Here is a 26,261-nt window from a genome sequence, read left to right on the forward strand (position 1 = left end):
TAATAAATATTTTCATTAGTTTAAAATACTAATTAATGTCCAAAGTAAAAGCTATTATTTTAGAAAATTAGAAATAAAAATATTACGGAAATTGACGGATTTTTCCGCTGGCAGACGACACTACAACAACAATAATCACAACAAAGCCGGCAGGTTGTTTTGTCTGTGAGGCAAATTTTAACAGAAACGGTAAGAGTTCAGAAACAAGTCCTGACCAAATGTGATAGATATATATATTTAATGATTGTCCTCAAAATTTCATAACTGTCCATAGCTGGTTATTGTCGAATCTTCTAATTTAACGGTACGCACATGGATCGCATTGCACCTGTTCACGGCTGTTGGGCTTACCTGAAGTTTGGTGTTGATTTGAATTTTATGTCCCTTGGGCACTAGCGTTTTATGAATCTAAACATTGCATATGCTTTTACGTGTAGACTTTTTCACTATTTTTTTTCAAAAAGTCAATTGTATTGGCGTACATTTGTAATCTTGATATCTTTCAATATCGATAAACTTATTTTAATTTAAATTGTGCTTTAATATAACTGCTAGTATAATGACCCAAGGATTTATTAGTGAGAAGGATACATCACTGTCTCTTAACACTACTAAACACCACGCGAGACGCCTATGAACCGGGAATAAAAACCATTTTTCTCAACAAATACTTGTCTTATTGAGTCAAATGAAACACCAATGTAAAGTTGATTAAATTTCACAACGTTTAGTACTTGCTTTCAGGACGGAAGGAGTAGAAGATATGTCTTAAATTTTCGTTAAAAAATACAACAACTCATGAAATTACCGAATGTAAGACAGTAACCCTAGCACCCGCAAGCTTCATCATATGCTGCGCCATGAGATCACAAAGGAAAACCAGTCGTTGCCCAATGTCATGGTCAGTGCACTAATACAAAAGCTCCTTCATTGTTCTTGTCCAAAACCCAGTTTGACTTATCCTTCTTACATACAATCTTGTAATGACCAGTGTTAAGTACCTCATCCAATCACTCAGCTGACGGAGCATGCTTCTTTAGCTCAGTCGATAGAGCTGTAGTTTTTCACACCATTGACCTGGTTGAACCTACTGGCAGGCAACCTGTTCTCGCTGAGTAACAATTCTCGCCATGGCACCTGTAGCTGTATGATTATCACATCAAAAAGTTACATAAATAAATATCCAGATTATGATTTCAGGCCCCCCCCCCCCCCCCCCCCCTCTCACCTCCCCACTCTCAAAACTTCCCGCTCTTTGGACTTAATCCAGAACTCAATTTTTACACTCATGGAAAATTTAAACCCTATGGTGAATTGTTTTAAGATACATTCTACACAGCATGATCAATATATATTGTGTCATATACCAATTTCAAGATAAATTATCTGTCTGTTGAATAAGAGTATTCCCATTTTCACATCTTATAAGGTTTGCTAGTATCATAATTATTTCTGAAATTGCTATAAAATTATTATACATCTTGACAAAGTTCCATTGAAACAATTATAACAATTATAGAGGCAAAAGCCTGTGGTCCAATAAATTAGCTTTTGTGGATGTGGTTGTGGTATATGTGTGAAAATTGTGAACGAGTGTTGTGCAGCACTATTGGTTCAATTTGGCCTTGTCACGTGACAGCATCTGCATCAGGCCTGGTATATGTGGTATCATTTAAAGCATACCTCCTATTTTGAAATGTCCCAAAATTGATTAATCCCTGCCAACTGCCCCACTACTGGTTGTTGTGCCAATATTGTGATGACCGTTCAGGACCATAGACTGACACTCTCGTATATTGTTTACATTTCTCTGTTTATTTTATAGATGCCTATGTCAGATTTTACCTGGAATCTCCAAGCACAACATCCTTTTATACATCAAGTCTACCCAAAGAAAAGAAAAGCACCAGGATTTGGTGATGCCGATAAAGAAGTTCCAAGTAACCATGAAGAGGTGACTATAACAAATGGTTTTATCTGCCAAGTCACGTCGGGATCTGTTCAAATTTTATATGGATATACTGCAAACTGACTTCCTTTTTTTTATTTCACAAATTATCACAACTATTCCAGGTTTTTAACAACTATATTGTATCTTTTTATTTTTTTCCATACCATTGTGTTTTTTATTTGTTTTTTTCCCCTATAAAGTTGATGGAAAACAGTACATTTAAACGGAGATGCACAGAAGCCTCGGGAGATCATGATGTAATGACTGAAGTAAATCATAATATATCCGCCTCGGAGAATCTCAATTTCCCTTCCGTCCAAACAACACAATCACAGGTTAGTAACTTTGGGAATTACATTAGCATTAAAGAAAACAGGAATTAGAAATTAGGACATGGTAAAATATCAAAAACATACCATAGAAATTAAAACTTTTTTTCTTTTTATGTCTGCTACCTTCATTATATATTGACAGGTATAAATCTATGTGCGAGTCCTGGGCCATAGACTCATAAAATTCCAAAAGGTCCCATAGAAATTTCAGAAACAGGGCTCGACAATTACGTTTATCCAACTTTTGTGTACCAGTACAAATCTCTGTCGGACAAGTACATTATGATACGCACTTACCCGCTCAGACAAGTAGTTTTTAGCTGAAACTAAATTCTCATAAATGCCAAAAATGGTTTAAAATGCCTGTCTTGCAGAAATCAAATAGCAGAAATTACATGTATGGCAAATACATTCTGTATATATTGTCAAAGAAGTTTGAAAATGAATCCTAATATACACTAAGTATGGTTTAAACAAAATGTTTGATTTACTGATATTTGATTAATTAAATAGCAGATGAAACCTCATCAACACTACTGTAGCGCTGTCACTCACCACAGTACTGACACACACGCTAACCATACTAAGCTGAAATTTGGCTATGTGCCAAAAGTACCCACTTACAGGAACTATGATATTGTGCCCGAGAAGTTAATTAATTGGTGATTGCCATTTATGATCCAATTGTCATGCCTGGTGGACGTTTTGCATCCTTACCTCTGTTAGTCTATCTGCATTCTAGGCCAGACGACTCGTCTGTCATGGCCGCCATTTCCGGGTGCGTTCAATAAGAGTCTGAAGTGATAATACGGATGACTGACAAAAATATTTGGATTTTGATAGTATCACTTTAGTACATGGGCAAGTCGCCAAAAAAATTTAATCTCCATTTTAGGCGCCACTTGGAGCCCTTGAAGTGCAATAGTCAATGAACAAATCATGATAATAAAGACAACTGACACAATTTATTTCAATAGTAATATGACATTATGTAAACAATTTTCTTCTCAGCAAGTTAGTTGTTAAAGTTTGGACAAGTGGACTTGGCTGTCGGACAAGTAGATTTTAAAATCACCTGTCCGAATGGACAAGTGTGAAAAAAATAATATTGTAAAATCCTGGAAAATTATTTAAACTTTACACAGAGGGACCCATTGGTTTGAACAAATCAACTGAAATTGTCCCATAGTTTACAAAACGTATAGATTTATCACTGTATTTAAGATAGAACATGTGGTCCAATGACTTTCAACAACTAGCACATGGACATTGTCATGTAAATAACTTTAATGTGAATTATGATGTATTTTTATAGAGTTGCTGGCCTTTACCGCCCCAACCAAATAGCTTATTTATCAACCCTCTAGTGATGACCTCAGCCATGCAGGATGAGGAGAGTGACAACACAAACCAACCGTTTATATCACCGCCTGAACGGGACATGCAGCCACCACTCATAGGTGTAAGTTAGCAGATGTTTACCTCATAACTAAAATTGATTTTAGATTATCAACTTCTTCTTGTCTGAGGAGAACTACGGACAGTCATATCATTTTATTTTTGGGAGTATGAAATATTCTGTTTATATGGCTTTACTATAGCTAGTCAGTAATATAATTGTATTTGTGCTTTATTTAGACCATAGAAAAATCAGGTTTAGAACTACCATATGATATTTGTGGTCAGTGCCAGTAGTATATCTCCTTTTTGTTGGACCATGGAAAAATCATCTTCATACTGGGTTTTTTCTTTCAACATGAGTTGGCAAAAGATTTGTTATTGTAAGTTTTATATCTGTTACAGGGCGATTGTATGATAATGAATTTGAATGAAGAGACCTACTCCACAACAACCATTGATGTTACTGAAGAACAAATGGCCTATAGTGCTATGGAATCTGACGGTGTGCCTGACCAGGAACAGTATAAACTAGAAATGTGTGATACAAATTGTTTGTAAGTACCAGGATCCCATATCATTGTTCAAATTGATTTGAATTATTGCTTAAATTGATATCCATTTTTAAATCATCCATTTAGTAAAGGAATTTTTTTAATATTTTAGGTTAAATTATATGCCTAAAAACTTTTTATTCTTCCTAACAATGAATGATAGTGTCCTATATGGTCCTGTATTTCAATCTGATGTTTTTTAAGATCGTTTATTTTCCTTGTCAAACTTTTTAAGTGCATGGCTTGATCATCTCGATTATTTCATTCTTTATTTGATAGAATATATTACATTAAAGCAATTTGTTAGTTATTTCCCTTCAATTCTTTAGTACTTTCATGCACTCAAAGAACTAGGAATTGGAAGTATTTTGTTTGCTGATTTTCAGGCCCCGACAGTAAGACCAGCTTCACAGGTATTCTTGCTGCCTGTGTGTGATACTCATTATCTGTGGGTTGGTCATCGTCACATTTCATGTTTGATGTGCTATGTTATACAGAAGTGCGTTAAATCATTAACAGATATCAGACATGCATGTGTCAGTACTTTACCCCAAAACAACAAGAATAACACAAAACAACTTTAACCGTTACTTTGAGATGTACTGACTGTAGTAGAGAAAATATCTTGGTCTGTGGGAGTATTAACTGACATTCATTCTATGATGATTCTTGTTGTCACAAACAAAAACGGGAGCAAAGCTTAAGAAGAAGTATTGCCTCTGACAAATCAAACGTGATTATGAAAAGCTTAACAAGACTTTACTCCATTTCTTTTGAACTGAATTATAACCATTGTGTATATAGGTTGTATGGGTGTTAAAAGATTAATAGTTTTAAGGCTAAGGGAGATAATTCAGTTTGTATGTATAAAGAGTTATTTCTCTTACACGGTATGTAACTTTTACTTCTTCATACCCTGTCACTACACAACACAGTATGTAACTTTGACTTCTTCATACCCTCTCACTACACAACACAGTATGTAACTTTGACTTCTCCATGCCCTCTCACTACACAACACAGTATGTAGCTTTGACTTCTCCATACCCTGTCACTACACAACACAGTATGTAACTTTGACTTCTTCATACCCTCTCACTACACAACACAGTATGTAACTTTGACTTCTCCATACCCTCTCACTACACAACACAGTATGTAACTTTGACTTCTTCATACCCTCTCACTACACAACACAGTATGTAACTTTTGACTTCTCCATACCCTCTCACTACACAACACAGTATGTATCTTTGACTTCTACATACCCTCTCACTACACAACACAGTATGTAACTTTGACTTCTCCATACCCACTCACTACACAAACACAACACAGTATGTAACTTTGACTTCTCCATACCCACTCACTACACAACACAGTATGTAACTTTGACTTCTCCATACCCTCTCACTACACAACACAGTATGTAACTTTTGACTTCTCCATACCCTCTCACTACACAACACAGTATGTAACTTTGACTTCTCCATACCCTCTCACTACACAACACAGTATGTAACTTTGACTTCTCATACCCTCTCATACACAACACAGTATGTAACTTTGACTTCTCATACCCCTCACTACACAACACAGTATGTAACTTTGACTTCTCCATACCCTTCACTACACACACAGTATGTAACTTTGACTTCTCCATACCCTTCACTACACAACACAGTATGTAACTTTGACTTCTCCACCTTACTACCACACATATGTTTTGACTCTCCATACCCTCTCACTACACAACACAGTATGTAACTTTGACTTCTCCATACCCTCTCACTACACAACACAGTATGTAACTTTGACTTCTATCTTCATACCCTGTCCATACCCTCACTACACAACACAGTATGTAACTTTGACTTCTCCATACCCTCTCACTACACAACACAGTATGTAAGCTTTGACTTCTCCATACCCTCTCACTACACAACACAGTATGTAACTTTGACTTCTCCATACCCTCTCACTACACAACACAGTATGTAACTTTGACTTCTCCATACCCTCTCACTACACAACACAGTATGTAAGCTTTGACTTCTCCATACCCTCTCACTACACAACACAGTATGTAACTTTGACTTCTCCATACCCTCTCACTACACAACACAGTATGTAACTTTGACTTCTCCATACCCCTCACTACACAACACAGTATGTAACTTTGACTTCATCCACATACACTCTCACTACACAACACAGTATGTAACTTTGACTTCTCCATACCCTCTCACTACACAACACAGTATGTAACTTTGACTTTGACTTCTCCATACCCTCTCACTACACAACACAGTATGTAACTTTGACTCTCTCCATACCCTCTCACTACACAACACAGTATGTAACTTTGACTTCTCCATACCCTCTCACTACACAACACAGTATGTAACTTTGACTTCTCCATACCCTCTCACTACACAACACAGTATGTAACTTTGACTGACTTCTCCATACCCTCTCACTACACAACACAGTATGTAACTTTGACTTCTCCATACCCTCTCACTACACAACACAGTATGTAACTTTGACTTCTCCATACCCTCTCACTACACAACACAGTATGTAACTTTGACTTCTCCATACCCTCTCACTACACAACACAGTATGTAACTTTGACTGACTTCTCCATACCCTCTCACTACACACAACACAGTATGTAACTTTGACTTCTCCATACCCTCTCACTACACAACACAGTATGTAACTTTGACTTCTCCATACCCTCTCACTACACAACACAGTATGTAACTTTGACTTCTCCATACCCTCTCACTACACAACACAGTATGTAACTTTGACTGACTTCTCCATACCCTCTCACTACACAACACAGTATGTAACTTTGACTTCTCCATACCCTCTCACTACACAACACAGTATGTAACTTTGACTTCTCCATACCCACTCACTACACAACACAGTATGTAACTTTGACTTCTTCATACCCTCTCACTACACAACACAGTATGTAACTTTGACTTCTCCATACCCTCTCACTACACAACACAGTATGTAACTTTGACTTCTCCATACCCTCTCACTACACAACACAGTATGTAACTTTGACTTCTCCATACCCTCTCACTACACAACACAGTATGTAACTTTGACTTCTCCATACCCTCTCACTACACAACACAGTATGTAACTTTGACTTCTCCATACCCTCTCACTACACAACACAGTATGTAACTTTGACTTCTTCATACCCTCTCACTACACAACACAGTATGTAACTTTGACTTCTCCATACCCTCTCACTACACAACACAGTATGTAACTTTGACTTCTCCATACCCTGTCACTACACAACACAGTATGTAACTTTGACTTCTCCATACCCTCTCACTACACAACACAGTATGTAACTTTGACTTCTCCATACCCTCTCACTACACAACACAGTATGTAACTTTGACTGACTTCTCCATACCCTCTCACTACACAACACAGTATGTAACTTTGACTTCTCCATACCCTCTCACTACACAACACAGTATGTAACTTTGACTTCTCCATACCCTCTCACTACACAACACAGTATGTAACTTTGACTTCTCCATACCCTCTCACTACACAACACAGTATGTAACTTTGACTTCTCCATACCCTCTCACTACACAACACAGTATGTAACTTTGACTTCTCCATACCCTCTCACTACACAACACAGTATGTAACTTTGACTTCTCCATACCCTCTCACTACACAACACAGTATGTAACTTTGACTTCTCCATACCCTCTCACTACACAACACAGTATGTAACTTTGACTTCTCCATACCCTCTCACTACACAACACAGTATGTAACTTTGACTTCTCCATACCCTCTCACTACACAACACAGTATGTAACTTTGACTTCTCCATACCCTCTCAATACACAACACAGTATGTAACTTTGACTGACTTCTCCATACCCTCTCACTACACAACACAGTATGTAACTTTGACTTCTCCATACCCTCTCACTACACAACACAGTATGTAACTTTGACTTCTCCATACCCTCTCACTACACAACACAGTATGTAACTTTGACTTCTCCATACCCTCTCACTACACAACACAGTATGTAACTTTGACTTCTCCATACCCTCTCACTACACAACACAGTATGTAACTTTGACTTCTCCATACCCTCTCACTACACAACACAGTATGTAACTTTGACTTCTCCATACCCTCTCACTACACAACACAGTATGTAACTTTGACTGACTTCTCCATACCCTCTCACTACACAACACAGTATGTAACTTTGACTTCTCCATACCCTCTCACTACACAACACAGTATGTAACTTTGACTTCTCCATACCCTGTCACTACACAACACAGTATGTAACTTTGACTTCTCCATACCCTCTCACTACACAACACAGTATGTAACTTTGACTTCTCCATACCCTCTCACTACACAACACAGTATGTAACTTTGACTGACTTCTCCATACCCTCTCACTACACAACACAGTATGTAACTTTGACTTCTCCATACCCTCTCACTACACAACACAGTATGTAACTTTGACTTCTCCATACCCTCTCACTACACAACACAGTATGTAACTTTGACTTCTCCATACCCTCTCACTACACAACACAGTATGTAACTTTTGACTTCTCCATACCCTCTCACTACACAACACAGTATGTAACTTTGACTTCTCCATACCCTCTCACTACACAACACAGTATGTAACTTTGACTTCTCCATACCCTCTCACTACACAACACAGTATGTAACTTTGACTTCTCCATACCCTCTCACTACACAACACAGTATGTAACTTTGACTTCTCCATACCCACTCACTACACAACACAGTATGTAACTTTGACTTCTCCATACCCTCTCACTACACAACACAGTATGTAACTTTGACTTCTCCATACCCTCTTCACTACACAACACAGTATGTAACTTTGACTTCTCCATACTTCACTACACAACCAGTATGTAACTTTGACTTCTCCATACCCTCACTACACAACACAGTATGTAACTTTGACTGACTTCTCCATACCCTCTCACTACACAACACAGTATGTAACTTTGACTTCTCCATACCCTCTCACTACACAACACAGTATGTAACTTTGACTGACTTCTCCATACCCTCTCACTACACAACACAGTATGTAACTTTGACTTCTCCATACCCTCTCACTACACAACACAGTATGTAACTTTGACTTCTCCATACCCACTCACTACACAACACAGTATGTAACTTTGACTTCTCCATACCCTCTCACTACACAACACAGTATGTAACTTTGACTTCTCCATACCCTCTCACTACACAACACAGTATGTAACTTTGACTTCTCCATACCCTCTCACTACACAACACAGTATGTAACTTTGACTGACTTCTCCATATACCCTCTCAATACACAACACAGTATGTAACTTTGACTTCTCCATACCCTCTCACTACACAACACAGTATGTAACTTTGACTTCTCCATACCCTCTCACTACACAACACAGTATGTAAATTTGATGTCTCCATACCCTCTCACTACACAACACAGTATGTAACTTTGACTGACTTCTCCATACCCTCTCACTACACAACACAGTATGTAACTTTGACTTCTCCATACCCTCTCACTACACAACACAGTATGTAACTTTGACTTCTCCATACCCCTCTCACTACACAACACAGTATGTAACTTTGACTTCTCCATACCCTCTCAATACACAACACATTTTGTAATTTTGACTAACGTCGACTTCTCCATACCCTCTCACTACACAACACAGTATGTAACTTTGACTTCTCCATACCCACTCACTACACAACACAGTATGTAACTTTGACTTCTCCATACCCTCTCACTACACAACACAGTATGTAACTTTGACTTCTCCATACCCTCTCACTACACAACACAGTATGTAACTTTGACTTCTCCATACCCTCTCACTACACAACACAGTATGTAACTTTGACTTCTCCATACCCTCTCACTACACAACACAGTATGTAACTTTGACTTCTCCATACCCTCTCACTACACAACACAGTATGTAACTTTGACTTCTCCATACCCTCTCACTACACAACACAGTATGTAACTTTGACTTCTCCATACCCTCTCACTACAACAACACAGTATGTAACTTTGACTTCTCCATACCCTCTCACTACACAACACAGTATGTAACTTTGACTTCTCCATACCCTCTCACTACACAACACAGTATGTAACTTTGACTTCTCCATACCCTCTCACTACACAACACAGTATGTAACTTTGACTTCTCCATACCCTCTCACTACACAACACAGTATGTAACTTTGACTGACTTCTCCATACCCTCTCACTACACAACACAGTATGTAACTTTGACTTCTCCATACCCTCTCACTACACAACACAGTATGTAACTTTGACTTCTCCATACCCTCTCACTACACAACACAGTATGTAACTTTGACTTCTCCATACCCTCTCACTACACAACACAGTATGTAACTTTGACTTCTCCATACCCTGTCACTACACAACACAGTATGTAACTTTGACTTCTCCATACCCTCTCACTACACAACACAGTATGTAACTTTGACTTCTCCATACCCTCTCACTACACAACACAGTATGTAACTTTGACTTCTCCATACCCTCTCACTACACAACACAGTATGTAACTTTGACTTCTCCATACCCTCTCACTACACAACACAGTATGTAACTTTGACTTCTCCATACCCTCTCACTACACAACACAGTATGTAACTTTGACTTCTCCATACCCTCTCACTACACAACACAGTATGTAACTTTGACTTCTCCATACCCACTCACTACACAACACAGTATGTAACTTTGACTTCTCCATACCCTCTCACTACACAACACAGTATGTAACTTTGACTTCTCCATACCCTCTCACTACACAACACAGTATGTAACTTTGACTTCTCCATACCCACTCACTACACAACACAGTATGTAACTTTGACTTCTCCATACCCTCTCACTACACAACACAGTATGTAACTTTGACTGACTTCTCCATACCCTCTCACTACACAACACAGTATGTAACTTTGACTTCTCCATACCCTCTCACTACACAACACAGTATGTAAATTTGACTTCTCCATACCCTCTCACTACACAACACAGTATGTAAATTTGACGTCTCCATACCCTCTCAATACACAACACAGTATGTAACTTTGACTGACTTCTCCATACCCTCTCACTACACAACACAGTATGTAACTTTGACTTCTCCATACCCTGTCACTACACAACACAGTATGTAATACCCTCTTGACAGATGTAACTTTGACTTCTCCATACCCACTCACTACACAACACAGTATGTAACTTTGACTTCTCCATACCCTCTCACTACACAACACAGTATGTAACTTTGACTTCTCCATACCCTCTCACATACACAACACAGTATGTAACTTTTGACTTCTCTCATACCCCTCACTACACAACACAGTATGTAACTTTTGACTTCTCCATACCCACTCACTACACAACACAGTATGTAACTTTTTGACTTCTCCATACCCTCTCACTACACAACACAGTATGTAACTTTGACTTCTCTCATACCCTCTCACTACACAACACAGTATGTAACTTTGACTCCATCTTCACTCCTTTACCCATACCCTCTCACTACACAACACAGTATGTAACTGACTTTGACTTCTCCATACCCACTCACTACACAACACAGTATGTAACTTTGACTTCTCCATACCCTCTCACTACACAACACAGTATGTAACTTTGACTTCTCCATACCCTGTCACTACACAACACAGTATGTAACTTTGACTTCTCCATACCCTCTCACTACACACAACACAGTATGTAACTTTGACTGACTCTCCATACCCTCTCACTACACAACACAGTATGTAACTTTGACTGACTTCTCCATACCCTCTCACTACACAACACAGTATGTAACTTTTGACTTCTCCATACCCTCTCACTACACAACACAGTATGTAAATTTGACTTCTCCATACCCTCTCACTACACAACACAGTATGTAACTTTTGACGTGACTTCTCCATACCCTCTCACTACACAACACAGTATGTAACTTTGACTGACTTCTCCATACCCTCTTTCACATGTAATTTTGACTAACGTCGACTTCTCCATACCCCTCTCACTACACAACACAGTATGTAACTTTGACTGACTTCTCCATACCCACTCCACTACACAACACAGTATGTAACTTTGACTTCTCATTGACTTCTCCTCTCACTACACAACCATGTACCACTCATTCACTACACAACACAGTATGTAACTTTGACTTCTCCATACCCTGTCAATATCCACAACACAGTATGTTAATTTTGTCAAACAACTACACAGTATTCGTTAGACTGAATCGACTTCTCCCATAAATACCCTCTCACAACACAACACTTGTATGTAACTTTGACTGACTTCTCCATATACCCTCTTAATATACACAACAACTGTATGTAACTTTGACTTCATCCATAACCCTGTCACGACACAACACAGTATGTAACTTTGACATTCTTTCTCATACCCTGTCACTACTACACACAGTATGTAACTTTGACTGTTAAATTCTCCATATACCCTCTCAATACACAAACACAGTATGTAACTTTGACTTCTCCATACCTTATTTATATATATATACATGTACACTAACACAACACACAGTTGACTCATTTAATTATTATAGTGAGTTATCTTTCCACATGTTTTCAGTCATTTGTAAAAACTATTTGCCCTGTGATGTCTACGGTATCGGTGTTTTCAATATATATTAAATAACTTGTATATGATAGCTGGTAGCTGGTAATTTGTTATTTCTGTAGGAAATATCTGTATATATGATAGCTGGTAATTCAGTTTTCTATAGGAAATATCTGTATATGATAGCTAGTATTTAATTTTCTGTAGGAAATATCAGTATATGATAGCTGGTAATTCAGTTTCTATAGGAAATATCTGTATATGATAGCTGGTAATTCAGTTTCTATAGGAAATATCTGTATATGATAGCTGGTAATTCTGTTTCTATAGGAAATATCTGTATATGATAGCTGGTAATTCTGTTTCTATAGGAAATATCTGTATATGATAGCTGGTATTTAAGTTTCTGTAGGAAATATCTGTATATATGATAGCTGGTAATTCTGTTTCTGTAGGAAATATCTGTATATATGATAGCTGGTATTTAAGTTTCTGTAGGAAATATCTGTATATGATAGCTGGTAATTCAGTTTCTATAGGAAATATCTGTATATGATAGCTGGTATTTCATTTTCTATAGGAAATATCTGTATATGATAGCTGGTAATTCGTTTTTAGGAAATATCTGTATATGATGCTGTAATTATTTCTATAGGAAAATATCTGTATATGATAGCTGGTAATTCTGTTTCTGTAGGAAATATCTGTATATGATAGCTGGTAATTTGTTTCTGTAGGAAATATCTGTATATATGATAGCTGGTATTCTAGTTTCTGTAGGAAATATCTGTATATATGATAGCTGGTATTTGTGTTTCTGTAGAAATATCTGTATATATGATAGCTGGTATTTATGTTTCTGTAGGAAATATCTGTATATGATAGCTGGTATTTCAGTTTCTGTAGGAAATATCTGTATATGATAGCTGGTATTTGTGTTTCTGTAGGAAATATCTGTATATGATAGCTGGTAATTCAGTTTCTATAGGAAATATCTGTATATGATAGCTGGTATTTAATTTTCTGTAGGAAATATCTGTATATGATAGCTGGTAATTCAGTTTCTATAGGAAATATCTGTATATGATAGCTGGTAATTCAGTTTCTATAGGAAATATCTGTATATGATAGCTGGTAATTCAGTTTCTATAGGAAATATCTGTATATGATAGCTGGTAATTCAGTTTCTATAGGAAATATCTGTATATGATAGCTGGTAATTAGTTTCTATAGGAAATATCTGTATATATGATAGCTGGTAATTCTGTTTTCTATAGGAAATATCTGTATATGATAGCTGGTAATTCAGTTTCTATAGGAAATATCTGTATATGATAGCTGGTAATTCAGTTTCTATAGGAAATATCTGTATATGATAGCTGGTAATTCAGTTTCTATAGGAAATATCTGTATATATGATAGCTGGTAATTAGTTTCTGTAGGAAATATCTGTATATGATAGCTGGTAATTCAGTTTCTATAGGAAATATCTGTATATGATAGCTGGTAATTATTTCTTAGGAAATATCTGTATATGATAGCTGGTATTCAGTTTATCTGTAGGAAATATCTGTATAGCTGGTAATTCAGTTTCTATAGGAAATATCTGTATATGATAGCTGGTAATTTAGTTTCTGTAGGAAATATCTGTATATGATAGCTGGTAATTAATAGTATTCTGGTAGGAAATATCTGTAGATGATAGCTGGTAACTATAGGAAATTCAGTTTCTATAGGAAATATCTGTATATGATAGCTGGTAATTCAGTTTCTATAGGAAATATCTGTATATGATAGCTGGTAATTCAGTTTCTATAGGAAATATCTGTATATGATAGCTGGTAATTCAGTTTCTGTAGGAAATATCTGTATATGATAGCTGGTAATTCAGTTTCTATAGGAAATATCTGTATATGATAGCTGGTAATTCAGTTTCTGTAGGAAATATCTGTATATGATAGCTGGTAATTCAGTTTCTATAGGAAATATCTGTATATGATAGCTGGTAATTTAGTTTATATATACTGGTAGGAAATATCTGTAGATGATAGCTGGTAATTTAGTTTCTATAGGAAATATCTGTATATGATAGCTGGTAATTTAGATTATATATACTGGTAGGAAATATCTGTAGATGATAGCTGGTAATTCAGTTTCTATAGGAAATATCTGTATATGATAGCTGGTAATTTATGTTTCTGTAGGAAATATCTGTATATGATAGCTGGTATTTAGTTCATTTTCTGTAGGAAATATCTGTATATGATAGCTGGTAATTCAGTTTCTATAGGAAATATCTGTATATGATAGCTGGTAATTCAGTTTCTATAGGAAATATCTGTATATGATAGCTGGTATTTAGTTTCTGTAGGAAATATCTGTTTATGATAGCTGGTATTTATGTTTCTGTAGGAAATATCTGTATATGATAGCTGGTAATTTAGTTTCTATAGGAAATATCTGTATATGATAGCTGGTAATTTAGTTTATATATACTGGTAGGAAATATCTGTAGATGATAGCTGGTAATTCAGTTTCTATAGGAAATATTTGTATATGATAGCTGGTAATTTAGTTTCTATAGGAAATATCTGTATATGATAGCTGGTATTTATTATCTGTAGGAAATATCTGTAGATGATAGCTGGTAATTCAGTTTCTATAGGAAATATTTGTATTGATATGAATTTAGTTTCTGGTAGGAAATATCTGTTATGATAGCTGGTAATTTAGTTTCTATAGGAAATATCTGTATATGATAGCTGGTAATTTAGTTTCTTAGAAATATTGTATATATAGCTGGTAATTTAGTTTCTATAGGAAATATCTGTATATGATAGCTGGTAATTCAGTTTCTATATGGGAAATATCTGTAGATGATAGCTGGTAATTCAGTTTCTATAGGAAATATTGTTATGATAGCTAGGTAATTTAGTTTATTCTGTAGGAAATATCTGTAATGATAGCTGGTAATTTAGTTTATATAAATACTGGTAGGTAAATAGTTTCTGTAGATGATAGCTGGTAATTCAGTTTCTATAGGAAATATTTGTAGATGATAGCTGGTAATTCAGTTTCTATAGGAAATATCTGTATATGATAGCTGGTAATTTAGTTTCTATAGGAAATATCTGTATATGATAGCTGGTAATTTAGATTATATATACTGGTAGGAAATATCTGTAGATGATAGCTGGTAATTCAGTTTCTATAGGAAATATCTGTATATGATAGCTGGTAATTTAGTTTCTATAGGAAATATCTGTATATGATAGCTGGTAATTTAGTTTATATATACTGGTAGGAAATATCTGTAGATGATAGCTGGTAATTCAGTTTCTATAGGAAATATCTGTAGATGATAGCTGGTAATTCAGTTTCTATAGGAAATATCTGTATATGATAGCTGGTATTATTTAGTTGTATATACTGTACTGGAAATATCTGTATATGATAGCTGGTAATTCAGTTTCTATAGGAAATATCTGTATATGATAGCTGGTAATTCAGTTTCTATAGGAAATATCTGTATATGATAGCTGGTAATTCAGTTTCTATAGGAAATATCTGTATATGATAGCTGGTAATTCAGTTTCTATAGGAAATATCTGTATATGATAGCTGGTAATTTAGTTTCTATAGGAAATATCTGTATATGATAGCTGGTAATTCAGTTTCTATAGGAAATATCTGTATATGATAGCTGGTAATTCAGTTTCTATAGGAAATATCTGTATATGATAGCTGGTATTTAAGTTTCTATAGGACATATCTGTATATGAAAGCTGGTAATTCAGTTTCTACAGGAAATATCTGTAGATAATAGCTGGTAATTTAGTTTCTATATAGGAAATATCTGTATTTGATAGCTGGTCATTCAGTTTCTTTAGAAATAATCTGTATATGATAGCTAGTAATTCAGTTTCTATAGGAAATATCTGTATATGATAGCTGGTAATTCAGTTTCTATAGGAAATATCTGTATATGATAGCTAGTAATTCAGTTTCTATAGGAAATATCTGTAGATAATAGCTGGTAATTTAGTTTCTATATAGGAAATATCTGTATTTGATAGCTGGTCATTCAGTTTCTTTAGAAATAATCTGTATATGATAGCTATAAGTAATTCAGTTTCTATAGGAAATATCTGTATATGATGGCTGTTTTTTGTGTTTCTGTAGGAAATATCTGTATATGATAGCTGGTAATTCAGTTTCTATAGGAAATATCTGTATATGATAGCTGTAATTTATGTTTCTGTAGGAAATATCTGTATATGAAAGCTGGTAATTCAGTTTCTATAGGAAATATCTGTATATGATAGCTGATAATTTAGTTTCTATAGGAAATATCTGTATATGATAGCTAGTAATTTAGTTTCGATAGGAAATATCTGTATATGATAGAGGGGCCGCGGTGGCCGAGTGGTTAAGATGTCCCCACATATTACCACAAGCCCTCCACCTCTGGGAAGCGGGTTCGAATCCCATATGGGGCAGTTGCCAGGTACTGACCGTTGGCCGGTGGTTTTTCTCCGGGTACTCCGGCTTTCCTCCACCAACAAACCTGGCACGTCCTTACAAGACCCTGGCTGTTAATAGGACGTAAAAATAAACAAACCAAGTATATGATAGCTGGTAATTCAGTTTCTATAGGAAATATCTGTATATGATAGCTAGTAATTCAGTTTCTATAGGAAATATCTGTATATGATAGCTGATAATTCAGTTTCTATTGGAAATATCTGTATATGATAGCTGGTCATTCAGTTTCTTTAGAAATAATCTGTATATGATAGCTATAAGTAATTCAGTTTCTATAGGAAATATCTGTATATGATAGCTGTTATTTGTGTTTCTGTAGGAAATATCTGTATATGATAGCTGGTAATTCAGTTTCTATAGGAAATATCTGTATATGATAGCTGTAATTTATGTTTCTGTAGGAAATATCTGTATATGAAAGCTGGTAATTCAGTTTCTATAGGAAATATCTGTATATGATAGCTGATAATTTATTTTATATATACCGGTAGGAAATATCTGTATATGATAGCTGGTAATTCAGTTTCTATAGGAAATATCTGTATATGATAGCTGTAATTTATGTTTCTGTAGGAAATATCTGTATATGATGGCTGATAATTCTATTGTTTTTGTTTTCAGTGATATTGAGAAGGGTCCTGTGTCCAGTAAAGTAAAATGCTACTGTCGGCCGTCGTGGGAGGGCGTGATGGAAATGAGACCTTATGTTTCTGATTACTACTGATGCTTGTTATCACATTCATCACAAGTGCATTATCCTCAAGACTATGTTTGTTTTTAGGTCACCTGAGACGAAGTCTCAAGTTACCTATTCTAATCGTCTTTTGTCCGTCGTCGTGTGTCGTGTGTTCGTAAACTATTTACATTTTCGACATCTTCTCTTAAACCGCTGAAGCAATTTCAATGAAATTTTGCACCAACCTTCTAAGGCATAAGTCCAATCAAAATTGTGAATTATATGACCCCCAATCCCCAGGGGGCTGTGGGAGGGGCCAAAAGGGGTAAAATAGATAGAAAGGACTCAAGGCGATCAACAAAAATTGTGAATTATATGACCCTGGGGTCTCAGGTTTCCCCCTGGGGAAGGGGTTAAGTTTACTATAGTTTATTTTGTGAAAACAAATTTTGGAGCATTATTTGGTCATTTATAATGTGAAATTAGTCAAGTGTTGTCAGAATTATCCCTATGAGATGGCCATTGAATCCTATTAACAAATTTTCCATGACTGATCCTCAGGGTCCTTAGGTGCGGGGCCAAAATGGGGTCAAATGGACTAAAACTTCAAAAATCTTCTGAAATTTTTGAACTGGTAGAATCAAATACTCTTCATAGATGGAAAGGTCTTAAGGTCCTTTACGAATATTGTGAATTATATTACCCTGGGGTCTCATGTTTCCCCCTGGGGAGGGGGTTAAGTTTACTATAGTTTATATAGGAAAAACACATTTATGAACATTATTTGCTTATTTTTCATAGGAAATTAGTCAAACTTGGTTAGAATTTTAGCCTGAGATAACATTTTATCGTCATGTCCATATTGGTCCTGGCCGACCCCCAGGGGCCTTAGGGGCGGGGCCAAAAGGAGTCAAATAGGCTGAAACTTCAAAAATCTTCTTCTGAACTCTTCATAGATTGGAAGGTCTTAAGGCCCTTTACAAAAATTGTGAATTTCACAGCCTTGGGATCTCAGATTTTCTCCTGGGGAGGGGGTCAAATTTACTATAGTTTATACAGGAAAAACACATTTAGGAACATTATTTGCTTAGTTTTCATAGGAAATTAGTCAAACTGGGTTAGAATTATCAGCCTGAGAAAGCATTTTAACATCATATCCATATTGGTCCTGGCCGACCCCCAGGGGTCAGAGGGGCAGGGCCAAAAGGGGTCAAATTTGCTAACTTATCAAAAATCTTTCATCTGAATTCACAGATTCGATGGAACCAAATACTCTTCATAGATTGAAAGGTCTTAAGGCCTTTTACAAAATTTGTGAATTTTAAGGCCCTAGGATCTCAGATATTTCCCTTGAGAGGGAGTCAAATTTACTATAGTTTATATAGGAAAAACACATTTATGAACATTATTTGCTTAGTTTTAATAGGAAATGAGCCAAACTGGGTTAGAATTATTTGCCTGTTAAAATGTCCATATTGGTCCTGGCTTACCCCCAGGGACTAGAGGGGCGGGGCCAAAATGGATCAAAATGGCTAAAATTTCAAAAATCTTCTGAATTCACAGGTTTGATGGAACCAAATAATCTTCATAGATTAAAAAGTGAAATTTATAAAATCACTGACACTGACTGTCGACTTCTAGTTTTGTTTTGTTGTTCAACATTGGCAAAGCAAATTGGAATTTTAACCATAAGGTTTGGTAACATAATACACTATCTTTGCATTGCTCTCTCTGTATCAGCTCTCAGGTGACCGTCAAGGCCTCTTGGGCCTCTTGTTATGATAATCTAGCCATTCAACCATGATATTGTTTAAGAAACGCCCCTATACTTTCTCAGTGAACTGTTTCAGCCTTGATGAGATAGAAGATGTTTTCAGGTCATTCTGTTTATGTATGTATATCACATGAAGTGCAGCTTATGGAGTTTAATTGGGCTATAAATTTCCATGTTTTACCTAAGTGTACAGCTATTATCCTTTGTGTTCAAATTAGTTATCTTAGATGAAATGAAAGAAAAAGCGCATTTGTTACCACCGTTTTTGTACATCATATTTGTATGGTATATTTGTCCATTCGAGAGAGAGAGATAAAGAGCTATGTTAGTGTAGATAAAATTGACAAATTGTTTTTTTATTGCAAATGATCAAAACTTTTTAGGGGTGTGTTATAGTACATAGTATACAAGATATAAATACTGAGTGACACATGTGTTATGTGTGAATCTGTGTGCATACTCAAGCGTATTTGTGGATGTAATCATTGTTATATTATAAAACAGTTTGTCCTGGTCTGACATATTGTATCGCCATCAAAGAAGATAACGAGAATTAGTTGGTCCTAGAAACTGATGTTTTGCTTATATTTAAGGAAAATATAACCTGTTATCTGGAAAAAGATGATGTTCGATATGTAAGATCCCCCATTCTACTGTTATTCATGCTTTTACAAGACTTGTATATTTTTTTAATGAATTGTTTCTCTTGGTATATCACATTGTGTGTGATTTGATATCTTTAGTTGTTTGTTATGAGTGTTTTAAACACATTCTTATATTGTTACACCAACAAACTGTGTTACTGTGACAACACAACACAATGGCTATAGGTTTTAGAATTGTATTTCAACAGGTTCTTTTTCAAATGCATTTTTTGGTATGCAGATGCAATAAAACAATGAGTTTGTTCCTTGGTTAATATGATAGAATGCCTACTTGTAGAAGTGCTGGGATTTTTTTCTTTTACTTAGAAATGGCAAAATCTTTAATTGGAAAGAATTTTCCATTTTCCAATTTTTATTTTATTTATTTTTTTTTTTCAAATTTCTTATTTTCACAAGCTGTAGAGATGCTTATTCATCATTTTAAAATTATTGATTATTTATTATTTTCAAATCTGATGAGGTAATATTTCCACTTATGCATTACATGTATAAAGTTTTGTTTACAATTGAATCTCAACTTTCAATTGTGCTGATCTGTACAAAGTTTATTTCACAAATTTCATGCAGAATTAATAAGATTTCATTTCAAAATTTCATATTTACATAATATATATAATGTTGTTCATAAACATCAGATACTGGTAATGCATTTAGATTATTTTATCCTTAAACTATTGACGAAATAACTATCTATCTATTGTTGATTCTCTACATGTTGTCAACACTAACTCAAAAGTATTTTATTTTACAACTGAAATGTAAAAGTGTAATAGTTTATCACAACAAGAGATCTCAAAAAGTATGCCTTAATGTTTGCCTGTATAAATCTTTGTATTATTAAATTTATTGTTAGATTGCTTAATATGTATTTGTTAATCCACTATTTATCCAATATTTGTCATAAGATTTACCTTCTCCCTTCTCACACCTAACATAACCATAAACTTGACTAGACGATGTATAAGTACACTTGTACTTTCATTGGAATTAGATAATTGTACTGGCATTCTTGCCCTTTATGGTGCTAGGGTAAAAGCAAATAAACTGTATCAGTTTCAGGATCACTGTCTCAAATTTAGCTGTCTAGCCAACCAGCATTTAATCACTTTACATAGTAAACATGGACATTCAGATCCCCCGCCAATGGAGATATCAAAGGTGAAGTAAGTTTGATTGTGGAGACTTATGTGTATGAAAAAAAACAGGAAAAAGGAAGTTTCGTGGAAATATCTCTGCTGGTTTTAGAGTTATGCTCCGGAAACGAACCTGGTACAAAAATATGATATTTTCAGCAATGTTTCCATGGTTATGGAAAAAGTGCAAAAAATGAAAACCTAAAAATAGCAAAAGGCACTACTAGACCATAAGAACAATGTGTCTATGAAGTTTCATGGAAATATCTCTGCTGGTTTTAGAGTTGTGCTCCGGAAACGATTCTTACACAAAAATCTGCCATTTTCAGCAATGTTTCCATGGTTACAGAAAAAAGTACAAAAAGTGAAAACCTTAAAATAGCAAAAGGCACTACTAGACCATAAGACCAATGTGTCTATGAAGTTTCGTGGAAATATCTCTTCTGATTTTAGAGTTATGCTCGGGAAAGAACCTGGTACAAAAATATGATATTTTCAGCAATAATTCAATGGTTACGGAAAAAATGCAAAAAATGAAAACCTAAAAATAGCAAAAGGCACTACTAGACCATAAGACCAATGTGTGTATGAAGTTTCATGGAAATATCTCTATGGTTTTAGAGTTATGCTCCCGAAACCATTCGTACGGACGGACAGACGGACGGACGGAACCCATTTGTATATCCCCCGCCAACTTCGTTTGGCGGGGATAATAACAGGGTCACATTAGCTGTCAAATATACGACCCATGTTTGATCATTGAGAAAATGAAGTTTCCATGTTTTAGTGAATATTGCATGACTATAATTATAGAAAGTACAGTTTTCATGTTTTAGTTAATGTTACATGACTGTAATTATAGAAAGTAATAAAGTTTCCATGTTTTAGTGAATATTAGACTATTGGTCAAGTACTTGTTCTGTCTGTAGATTAGTAGACCTTTCACTGTACATTAGTTTACCTGTAGCTGTAGATTAGTTTCAACTAATCTACAGTTCCAGGTAAACTAATGTACAATGAAAGGTAGAGAGTGACACGACATGCAGCATAGTAAAATTGGACAGATAAATAACAAGTAAATGTAATCAAATTCAACATAAATGTAATAGAAAACTTCAATAATACATATTATTTAATATTTTCTGTTTTATATCTTGGTTCGTGGACATCAGCATAAATCTAATCACATCAACCACAACGCATAAAATTACTCCTTGTGTTGAAAACAAGACCCTTTAGTATTTCGACAGCACAGGTATTCCACCAATGATGTTTTGATTTTAAAGAAATGTGAACTTTCTTTCTTTGAAAATTGAATGAATGCTTTCGGTGTATTTCCCAATAATTTCACTGTTAATTGCCTCATTTCTTGAATAAATACACTTAAGTCCACGTTTTCCGAATTAAATAACTTTGGTATAATTCCTTATCCAAGAATCACACAAAGCCTAATGAAACAAATTTGAAATTTTAAGCTTTCTTTTCATCACTTTGCCGTTTTCACTGAATTTCAATGTAGTTTCCTTTAGAATCCACTAAATCTTGATATTTTGTTTTAGGACCAATCATATTCTTCATTTCATAACGTAGAGCGGTATATTCAAAATTAATACGTTTCCATGCTAATCCTCCATATCTTGTGAATTTCCGGCAAGTTATATCCAAGTAATTGGTCTGCCTCTGACATAAAGAGCAGTTGAATTAATATATCACAAAATAAACTCTTTTATTGGAAATTTGATAAATACTTTAGATAGTTTGACTCCGTAAAGATCTGATCTGCACTGTCTGCCATGTTGCCTCTTGTACTGCTCCACTCAGAATGAAGAGAACTCAAACTCACAAAAAATTCTCAGGGAATAACATTGGTATGGAATTTCATGAAAAAATCATGTGATGCACTCTGACCAGAGTAGACATATTATAACAGTTACTGTGCTGACATGTTCAGTGTCAAAGGTGGTTGAATGCCTTACCCGTAGCTGTAGATTATTTACACAATAGCCATAGTTAGCACTGTACATCAGAGTGCCATGTTTTAAGTAAGAGAGTCACCTCAAACTGTAGATTAGTCAAGATAATGAACAATGCTCGGCCCTTCGGGCCTCGCATTGTCCATTATCTTGACTAATCTAAAGTTTTCAGTGTTTCTCCTCTACAGAAAGTAAAGTTTCCATGTTTTAGTGAATGTTATATGACTGTAATTATAGAAAGTAAAGTTTCTATGTTTTAGTGAATGTTACATGACTGTAATTATAGAAAGTAAAGTTTCTATGTTTTAGTGAATGTTACATGACTGTAATTATAGAAAGTAAAGTTTCTATGTTTTAGTGAATGTTACATGACTGTAATTATAGAAAGTAAAGTTTCTATGTTTTAGTGAATGTTACATGACTGTAATTAGAAAGTAAAGTTTCTATGTTTTAGTGAATGTTACATGACTGTAATTATAGAAAGTAAAGTTTCTATGTTTTAGTGTGAATGTTACATGACTGCAATTATAGAAAGTAAAGTTTCCATGTTTTAGTGAATGTTATATGACTGTAATTATAGAAAGTAAAGTTTCTATGTTGATGAATTTATGTAATTTAGTGTTTTAGTGAGTGACATGTACATGACTGTAATTATAGAAAGTAAAGTTTCTATGTTTTAGTGAATGATACATGACTGTAATTAGAAAGTAAAGTTTCTATGTTTTAGTGAATGTTACATGACTGTAATTATAGAAAGTAAAGTTTCTAGTTTAGTGAATGTTCATTAGTTTCTATGTTTTAGTGAATGTTACATGACTGTAATTATAGAAAGTAAAGTTTCTATGTTTTAGTGAATGTTACATGACTGCAATTATAGAAAGCAAAGTTTCTATGTTTTAGTGAATGTTACATGACTGCAATTATAGAAAGCAAAGTTTCTATGTTTTAGTGAATGTTACATGACTGCAATTATAGAAAGTAAAGTTTACACAGGGTCACTTTGCTGTGAAATGTACTACCCATGTTTGATTACTGAGAAAATAAAGTTTCCATGATATTATGTTTATGTTAAATGTTAAATGACTGTAATTATGTCGTTTCTTATTATGATATTCCAAAGCATAGATCTTACATTGAAAATGATTGATGTATAATGAACTTGAATGGAAACTTGACGTAAATCAACTTTAAATAATTAGTTTTCCATTATTCGTTCAGTAAATGATGTTGCATAATGTATTGCACACAAAATTTTTCAATTTTCTTTAATTTTATTTTCAAAAACTTTTGTAATGGATCAATTTAGTTAAGATGATTATTTTTTGTGTACATCATTGATGAGCATTAATTGTTTACTTAAGATTAATCACTTTATTTTGGTAAGCAATATTTGCTTTATTTTCTAGTTTGTTTACAAATAAAATGGATTTTAGATGTTTTTTAGGAAAGAGGTGTTTTTGCTATTCATTACCACTCTAAGTTTAAGGTCATTAGTATATTATATTATATCCTCTCGTGTTGGAAATGCACAATGCAATATGTTGGGGAAACCGGTGGTCCACTCAACGTCAGAATCAGCAATCACCGCTGGTCTATCAAACAGAACAAACCTGACTATCCGGTTAACAGACATTTCAACTTGCCCATCCATAGTTGGAAAGACATGCAGGTGATTGCAATTGAGCACTGTTCCCACTGGACACAAACCAAGCGTCGATCGAGAGAGAGATTCTGGATTACCTATCTACAGACCCACTATCCCAAGGGCATTAATGAACGTTAAATATACAAACTGACATCAATTGATCACTTGCTCTTCAATTAATTATCCCTACTTCCAGCATTTTCCCGTTCTGTTCTACGCGTTTTTGATCCTTTACATATGCTGCCCAGCAAAAGGCGACTAAATTTGGGACTTTGCTTCTTTGCAAACACACCGAGGAAATAGGCGACTAAATTTGCATCCTATACCAATAAGCACTATAAATCTATTTCGCCACACATTTGACATCACACGTGGCACGCTTTCCAGTCATCGCTCATAGTTTAGCGTTCTGCCGAACAGCATGGATAAATTTGTGTAGATCCGGCCTTCGGCTGCCACTTGCCGAAGGGTTAATTGCGCTCCATTGTGCTACATAGTTAAATATCTGTCTGCTTTGTCACGCTGTTCGTATCCTATTATGTAATCGTGTTCGTTTTGTTTGTCTTGATAAAGGGGCAGATCGCCTCGAAAATTTGACAATTTTGTTTTGTCCACACGGTTGGAATTACTTCCTTGTCCCATATTTACCATTTGAAGTAATTCGTATCCAACAGACTTACGTTTGATTGGATCCCGTGTCATCTGGAAAATCCTGTTGATATTACTTCTTTGACACCTATATTATATATATATATATATTGCCATTGCCTTTTGTCCTTCGTTGTCCATTCTGTCTGTAATTTCTCCTATTTTTCTGGATGCTATAGAAAACTGGTTGAACTCTGTG

At 35.1% G+C, this 26,261-nt stretch overlaps 1 protein-coding gene across 4 annotated transcripts; it reads left to right on the forward strand.

Annotated features, from left to right (window-relative positions):
- Nucleotides 1–55: 55 nt before the first annotated feature.
- LOC138330437 (uncharacterized) lies at nt 56–24,362 on the forward strand. 4 transcript variants are annotated; one of them, XM_069278063.1, is made up of 8 exons: nt 56–189; nt 745–901; nt 1,826–1,954; nt 2,152–2,286; nt 3,599–3,745; nt 4,087–4,238; nt 4,622–4,648; nt 18,170–24,362. In XM_069278063.1, exons 2-7 carry the CDS (start codon nt 851–853, stop codon nt 4,632–4,634), a joined length of 627 nt encoding a protein of 208 aa, XP_069134164.1. In that variant the 5' UTR covers nt 56–189; nt 745–850; the 3' UTR covers nt 4,635–4,648; nt 18,170–24,362. The 4 variants fall into 4 exon arrangements, 3 of the variants coding, with proteins under 3 accessions (XP_069134164.1, XP_069134163.1, XP_069134162.1); XR_011209568.1 differs by lacking the exon at nt 4,622–4,648 and having other exon boundaries at nt 94–189; nt 18,170–22,729; nt 22,798–24,362; XM_069278061.1 differs by lacking the exon at nt 4,622–4,648 and having other exon boundaries at nt 94–189.
- Nucleotides 24,363–26,261: the final 1,899 nt, after the last annotated feature.

Source organism: Argopecten irradians, chromosome 8 (assembly GCF_041381155.1).
Source record: "Argopecten irradians isolate NY chromosome 8, Ai_NY, whole genome shotgun sequence".
Classification (NCBI taxonomy): domain Eukaryota; kingdom Metazoa; phylum Mollusca; class Bivalvia; order Pectinida; family Pectinidae; genus Argopecten; species Argopecten irradians.